Raw genomic sequence first — 7,464 nt, 5'->3', positions numbered from 1 at the left:
GTGTGTGTGTGTGTGTGTGTGTGTGTCTTTGTTTCTCGTGCCGCCTCCAAGAAGTCAAAGCTATTAGAGTAAAGCCGCAAGAAAAAAATAAATAAATATATATACGTATATTACAACGAAAGGAAAGTAAAAGGAAAAAAAAAGGATTATTATCAATGTCTGCAACCGTCGCACAGCGCCCTTCTACGGCGCAGGAACGTATTCTTGCTTCCAACTGCCCTCCGCCGCCACCACCGCCCCCGGGATCCCCGTCGCACCGCCAGCGCGCCGCATACAACAACTTCGGCAGTGGCGTCTCCGCAATGTTTGGATTTCAACCAACGGGCCTCGTCACCGCCATTGAAAATGAGACACAGGGACCAGTTGTCACTCGCAGGACAAAGTACCGTGACACCTCTGAGATCATTCTCGGACCCAGCAAACCTTCTCAAATAAAGCACGGTGTCCGCCGCTATGATGGTCATGACGACTGCTCTGTGGGTTTGGCTCTTACCGACACTTGGATTCGCGGTTACGCCGATGATGAGGAGCCTCCCGCCCATGTCGTGAGGCAAAGGGGCCCGAAGGATAACCTTGAGGGAAATTGCTGCCGTGTCAAGACTGAGGAAACGAAACCACGCAAAATGCTTGCTCCAGGAAACCCACCTCCAAGGACGACAAGGCCTCCATACAGCGTTCCAGAGTATGATGGGAACAATGCTGAGGAAACCTGCCCCAAGCGCCTCTACAGGCACAAAGACAGCGGTAACATCATCTGCCCCGAGCCTTTGCCAAAGGGCACAGTTATCGATGACCGACCACGCGGAACGGTGCGCTCGCACCGCAACCGGTCGAACGAGTCTGTTGATGTACTCAACCTTGGCCAGTACAGCAGTGAGCAGCTCAATGAAGTGGAACGGAAACTCGTTGCAGGGCCTCGTGAATTCATTCCCCCTCCACTACCTCCTCGCCAACGCCCAATCATCGCCCGTGTGCACACTCCTGCAAACGCAACCCACGACATTTTCGGTACTGGCCAAGGTGTTGAAGATATTGAGCCAGTCCACTGCAAGAAACGCGGTGAGAGCGCCCCGAAACGCTCTGGTGAGTTTGACATCTTCGATCCCACTCCACTACCGCAGCAACCCACGAAGGGGTACAACCCAAGCGATTTGTTGGTGTACGATGAGCCGTATGTTTCTGTGCAGGAGAAGCGTGAGAAGGCGGCTCGTGAGGCCCGTCGCAACCCTGAAAAGTATTGCCCAGGAAATGTTGTTACGTCTTCGCACAAGATAGAAAAGAAGACGGAAAGTGGCGTGGTCTTTCACTCCAAATCTCAGGAAATCACTGCCCATGGTGGCCGTGCGCGTGGCTTGTACGCCCCAAGGGGAAGTTCAATCTCACTGTGTTAATTGTTGCAAAAGCAACGAAGCGTGGACGAAGTAACGGCAAACAGAACTAAGAGAGGATTTGTTTCGTTTTTTCGTTGTTTTTTTTTCGCTCTTTTTTTTTCTGTTTTGTCCGGCCCTACTCTTGGACACATGCATATGTATTTATAAATATGCGCGTGTGTCCAAAGTATCTTTGGTTGTATCTATTTTATGTAACAAGAAGTGTTCGTCTGACTGTGGGTATATTCGGAAAGTGTGGATGCCAAGTGAAGGTGATACGCCTCCAATTTGAAAAGACAGAGATGTGAAGGGGGAAAAATAAGGAGTGAAGGGAAAAAGTGAATAAACAAATGTCAAAAATCACGAAGAACGATGAGAAGTGAAGATGGGAGGTAAGGCTGGGGAAATAAAATAATGTTGAAGGTACGGAAGCTTTTCCCTTTTATCTATTTATATAAATAAATAAAAGGGGGGAAAAATGGCAAGTTTGGAATATTTCCCCGCGCTCCCACCGTTATCTTTTCTCCGTTTCTCCTTCCCCTTTGTTTCTCCACCTTTTCCTTTTTTTTTTCTTTTTTTGGTGTTTGAATCCGCCATGTTCCCCCTTCGGTACCGATCTCTGCATTTATGTGCAGAAAATAAAGGAGAGCTCAGGGAAGAATAGGCGATTTTGATGAATAAGCTTACCAACACAAGCTGAGACAAAACAACAACAACAACAAAAAGGAAAAGGAAAAGGAAAAGAAATATTGCAGGTAAAATAAATTCAAAGCAAAAAATAAAAAAAACAATGCAAATATGCGAAACCAACCCAGAATGAAAGAGAATATGAAGAAGGTTATATGCTCATATTAATGAAGGTTGGGGGGATGGGGGGAAAAAAAAAGGAAGGGAACATGATGAACTGATGATATAAATTGTTAATGTATTTATTAGGTTCCACTCGTTTTCTTTATGTTGTTAAGTTTGAAGGTTGTGCACAAAAGAGCCACTTGAAAGGCATTCAACCATGGCTGAGCAGGACGGAATTGAAGGAAAGTGAGAGGGAACATGTTTTTGTATTTGTTTTTTCTTCTTTTTGTTTTACTAAAACTGAGGACCCCCCCCCCCTCCCCTTGCCAGAAACAAAAAATGAAAAAAAAAGCAAGGAAGAGCTTGAAAGTGTTGCAAATACCCATATGCCAGAAAGTACTACCGCAGCAAAGAAAAAAAAATGAATGCAACATGACAGAATAAATTTGAAAAACAAAGGAAGAAGGATGAAATTTGTTTAAAAAGAAGCCGATAACTGTACGAATGAATGATTAAGTTAGTTTGTGCATGTAAGGAGGCAGAAAACGTTATGACAGGGGGAAAAAAAGGAGAAGGGGACAAAAAAGGGGGCGGAAACGTGGAGGAATCACGCATTATAGTGACAACAACTCTTCTCCTGTCAAAAAAAAAAAAAACAAAGAAAAAAAAAAGGAAAAAGGGAAAGGAAAGAAGTAGTAGGGGATTAAAAAAAAAAAAGAAAGAGAAGAAAAAAAATATGGAGTTGGTTAAGGAGAAGCGTCCCGCTTTTGGGATATTGTACCAGGGACAAATAGCGACGCGGGGTTTGAACAAAATCAAACTAAAGAAGGGGGAAGGATCAGAAATGTATGGGGGGTGGGGGACGAGGAGGATGGGAACAGGAAGGGAATATTATTTTAAAGAGGGGCCAGCAGAGAGAGAGAGAGAGAGGGTGAAAAAAAAAAAGGAAAATGAAGTAAAAAAGACAGAGTAAACAAAGAAATGTTTACAAATATAATATATATATATATTTTATGTAATTAGTAAGGGACCTGCGGAGTCGGTGGGGTACCGTGTGACCGGGACCTTGCTGCCTTCTTCGTTACGCAAGCTAATACGAAAATACACATTAGGGACGAGTATGTGCGAGTGTGTATACGCACGTGCAGCTTTGTGTTTCGTCTCTGTTTCTATGAAGTCCGTTAAGCAGGGGAAGTAATTCGCTCATTACTCGCGACATATCCGAGGGGAAGGGCGAAAAGAAAAAAAAAGAAAAGCAGAAACAAACCCCCGAGAGATGTTAGGAACTTCCCTTTCGCCTTTCGCTCCACACCCCTGCCCCGTTATTTGTTATTTTCCTCTTTTCTCCATCCACTCATATTTAAAAAAAAATATATATATATATATACTGTACCTCCTGCATTTGCCTTACGCGATGCTTGCAGGCCGCTACTGCTTGACGACCCATGATGCTCCCACAAGGCATATAGAGTGGTTGCCCTTATATTTCCATTCCCGTCACTATCTTCTCTCTTTTTTTCTTTTTTCTTTCCTTTTTTTCTTTCCCTGTGTTGTGTGTGTGTGTCAAACAGAAAAAGGAAACAAAGCTCCGGCAATGCTTCGTGTTTCTCGATTATCCCTTGCCATTGGCACGTACAGCCTGTTCATGAAGGAGCAAAAGAATAATCCCGCATTGAAGGGACTCCCCGTAGCAAAGCGGGGTCAGGCAACGGCTAAGTTATATCGAGAGCTTTCTGTCACTGAGCGTGAGGAATTGGCAAAGCGTGCCAAAGCTGCTCCGTCTGCAACGAGGAAAAAATCGGTACCGAAAACAAAAGGTAAAGAAAAGGTTACAGGAGGGGGAGGCAAACGTAAGGCATCGGAGTACACCGAATTTGTGAAGTCCAACATATCCAAATACAGTAATCTTCCACAACGGGAGCGCATGACTGCCGTAGCAAAGCTGTGGAAACAGCAGAAACAGATGCGAAGTAAGTGATATTCTTCACCTACTGTCACTATGGTGTTGGTCGTTTCCCTAACAATAGAAACTGAGCTTGTCACAGCACTTGATACGAAGCGTGTTACAGGTAACTGAGTGTAGTTTCGAACACGTTTACTCGAGTCGGTACGTGGAAGTCGTAAAGTTAGACATTACGTGAAATGTTGCAATCCGGCGGTAGCGCTGCCGCAACAGTTTGTTTAATCACCCACAAGCCGAAGGGGTACAGGAACGTGTGAGGGCAAAGAAAATAAAAATAAAAAAGAGATACATAGAACAAAAAAAACAGATATTCCGGAAGCACGAGCAAAAGCCGAGAGTGGGGCGTACTTAGAACGAAATAGATAGAAACGTGGGTCGCCACCCCCTTCGCTCCTACTGCATCACTCATATACCTGAAAATACAATCGAAAATGACATGATGCAGCTGTAGCTGCGGTGCATACTATGTTTATTGTTATTTTGTACCGCCTTATATATTTGATTCACTTTGTATCACTACTTTTGCCTCATTTGCTTTTCTTCCCCCAACTGTGTAATGGAGGTGCCCACCACCTACACATCCAACCAAGTTAGCAGCAAGGTTATTTGAAGCTATACTCTCCGTTACAAAGTTGATTAAGTAACGCATATTTTTGTTCAGGAAATCCTTTAATAATCGATAGGAAGTGATGTTGCGCTTTACACGTTTTGTTGCTGCTGCTGTGAAGAGCGGCGTTGGCAAAAAAGCCGCTAAGACACCACTGCCTGTGGGGAATGCTGCGAGTGCCAGACGTGGCGCCCGTGTTGATGCCATTCCGTTTAATGACAATGTGTCTGTACCTAAGGTAAATGCCAAAAAGATGGTACCACCTCCAAGTGTAAGCAACATTGGCAAAGAAAAGGCTGTTTCTTCCATGAAGGCGAGGGGAGGTGCCAAAGTTAATGCGAAACCACTGGCATCCTTAGGAAAGGTTACGAGTGAGAAGCCAAGTGGCAAGGTAAAGAAGACGCCGTCACCTACGAGGAAACCAACAGAACCTATTACTGTGGTGGAGACATCCTCCGGTAGGAAGGGTGGTAACAAGGCTGCGTCTTTGGCACCGAAGTTGAAGAAAACTGTGAAGCAAATCCACCGTAAGGTCATGCAAAAAAATGCTGGCCGTAAGCCCAAGAAGGCGATGGGTAAGGCGAGTGCTTAATGCCACATAACAAATAGAATTATGTGAGTGTGAATGAACATATCACATCTGCGTGTGGAAGTAAAGTGGGGTGGGTGATGATAGAGGTGCGGAGGGTAGGCGAGAGTATGCAGGTTCCGGGGACTACTGACTAGCGCACTCATGTGTTAGTGGTGTATTACCTTAATACTTGTTGCTTCTTTTTTCATCCTGTCCTTACCACCACCCAACTCTATTGTTTTCTTTTTCCTTTTCATCGGGTTATCCCGTTGACGCTAGGCGTCACTCAATAGATGCATTTCCCTGTTGTCGTCGTTTCTTATTTTGTGATATATTTTGTGTAGTCATAGAGTGTTTGAGCATATCACAATGACTTGTGTGCGCGTCTTTTCTTTTCATGTTTTCGATTATGAGGGAACACACCGTCATTTTGATCACTCAAGAGGGTATCCGCTCACTCGCAGCGTTTCAAGTAACTGCATGAATATGTTATCTTTTTAATTTTCTTACCGCTCCTGTTCAGAAATCGACAAATTTTTATTTGTCGATTACACTGTTCTCTTTGTCACAGAAGCATTAATAGATATTAAAATTTTTTTGATATTATGTTGCTCTGTTTTTATTGAGGTATTTTCACAATTGATATTTATTCCTTTATTTTCTATTTATCACTTTTTCTTTTTTTGTCCTTTCTGATGTTTTGTATTTCAGCCAAGGGTTTTCCTTCGTCGGCAAAGGTTTGACGATGCCAATAAAGGGTTCGAGGAAGAGTCCTACGAAGGGCCCAAAAGAGGTGTGTAAAAATGGGAGCCCTCATGTGGGTCCTGATTCCGTGAGGCGTAAGGAAAACCCAAGCGAATCACTGATATCGCGTCTTCAGTTCATACTTTCTGGTGCAGTGGGCGGTAGGCCGGGCGGTTGTGCTGATCGAGTTGGTGTCACTGGGCCCCCAAAAGGTGGCGGCGAACTTGTCCGACTTGCTACTATCCTTCACGGTTGCTTTCTAATTACGATGGCGGGAAAGGCGCAATTAGGTGTTGGTAAGATTGACCATTGCGTCATCGCCACCGTTGACGAACGTTGGCTTGAGGCGATTACTAGGTACTGTGGTTTTACGGTTGTACCGCGCGATATCATCGAGTGTGGGGCCGCCTTCCCTGAATGGCTCTCTGCTTTCGAATCGGTTGTTGAGCATGGTGTGTCTAATGGTGGAACAAACTGTGCACATTCAACGCCGGTTGTCAAGGTGAAGTTGGTTCGTAACTTAGTGCCTTCCGTTGCGGAGGCGGAGCAATTCTTGCGGGAGCGATGGGGTGGGGAAAACTCTTGGCGCCACGGGCGAGTGGAAGAGGTTTTGAACTCCTCCAGCACTGCAGCCGTGAGTTCGAACAGTGCTGGAGAGGTTTTGCGATTCAACGAAGGTGCTGGCGCTGCTGCGACTTCAGTTGTGGGGAGTGTTAGCGATGAGGAGTTGCTGAGACAACTTTCTGCAGAACTGAGGGCGACACTAACCGGTGAAAGGCTTAAAGGGGTATTGGCACAGATGCGGAGAGAAGCACTTGGCCTTGAAGCGAGAGAGGAGGAGCTCATTAACAGGCGACAGCGGCAGGAACGCCTTCTCTCTACATATGATCTGGCGCGTGTTCTTTTAGGTGAGAAGAGATCAGCCTGCAACGTGGCGGAGCTGGTCGAACAAATGGTTCGGCAGAATCGTTTTGGGGACGGGAAGGAGGGTATCATTGAACAGCTCGTGTGTCTTACCAAGGTTAAAGAAAGCGGTATGACAATAATTAGGGTGGATGAAGGAAAGGGCACCAATGAGTCTAAGCGTAAGAGACGTGCGAAGGCAACTTCTGACACTGCTTCACTTACTTCGAGAAGGGTAGAGCTTAGCGCTAGTTCCACACTGAAGGAGCTGGAGATTTCCGTTCTTCGGTTAGATCGTACGCTGGCCTCCAGGGCTGGATTGCACCAGGTCTTACAGCGGGAGCAACCCCAGTGAAAAATGTGTGTTCCGTTCGTTACAGTATGTTTAGTATTTTGATCATTGAGTAGTGTACATTGGAAGGCTGCCACGACTCACCAGTGGTTTGCATAAAACTCTAAGGGTGCATGTGTTTTTTATGTTTTCTTCTTTCTTTTTCCGTTTCTTTGTCCTTAC

The 7,464-nt window shown here is 45.3% G+C and overlaps 4 protein-coding genes across 4 annotated transcripts; all 4 read left to right on the top strand.

Annotated features, from left to right (window-relative positions):
• Positions 1-155: 155 nt before the first annotated feature.
• On the top strand, positions 156-1,391 carry TEOVI_000288000 (flagellum targeting protein kharon1, putative; the record flags this gene model as incomplete). Its single annotated transcript, XM_067225878.1, has 1 exon — positions 156-1,391. One exon carries the CDS (start codon positions 156-158, stop codon positions 1,389-1,391), a length of 1,236 nt encoding a protein of 411 aa, XP_067081979.1.
• Positions 1,392-3,756: 2,365 nt separating this feature from the next.
• On the top strand, positions 3,757-4,140 carry TEOVI_000287900 (kinetoplast DNA-associated protein, putative; the record flags this gene model as incomplete). The annotated part of the gene is made up of 1 exon (XM_067225877.1): positions 3,757-4,140. One exon carries the CDS (start codon positions 3,757-3,759, stop codon positions 4,138-4,140), a length of 384 nt encoding a protein of 127 aa, XP_067081978.1.
• Positions 4,141-4,814: 674 nt separating this feature from the next.
• Positions 4,815-5,324, top strand: TEOVI_000287800 (uncharacterized protein; the record flags this gene model as incomplete). The annotated part of the gene is made up of 1 exon (XM_067225876.1): positions 4,815-5,324. The coding sequence occupies one exon, from the start codon at positions 4,815-4,817 to the stop codon at positions 5,322-5,324; it is 510 nt and encodes a 169-aa protein (XP_067081977.1).
• A 724-nt stretch (positions 5,325-6,048) lies between these two features.
• On the top strand, positions 6,049-7,305 carry TEOVI_000287700 (uncharacterized protein; the record flags this gene model as incomplete). The annotated part of the gene is made up of 1 exon (XM_067225875.1): positions 6,049-7,305. The coding sequence occupies one exon, from the start codon at positions 6,049-6,051 to the stop codon at positions 7,303-7,305; it is 1,257 nt and encodes a 418-aa protein (XP_067081976.1).
• Between the last annotated feature and the right edge of the window lie 159 nt (positions 7,306-7,464).

This window comes from Trypanosoma equiperdum, assembly GCF_001457755.1.
Source record: "Trypanosoma equiperdum strain OVI genome assembly, contig: ctg_631, whole genome shotgun sequence".
NCBI classification, from domain to species: domain Eukaryota; phylum Euglenozoa; class Kinetoplastea; order Trypanosomatida; family Trypanosomatidae; genus Trypanosoma; species Trypanosoma equiperdum.
This window is presented reverse-complemented; position numbering and strand designations above follow the sequence as displayed.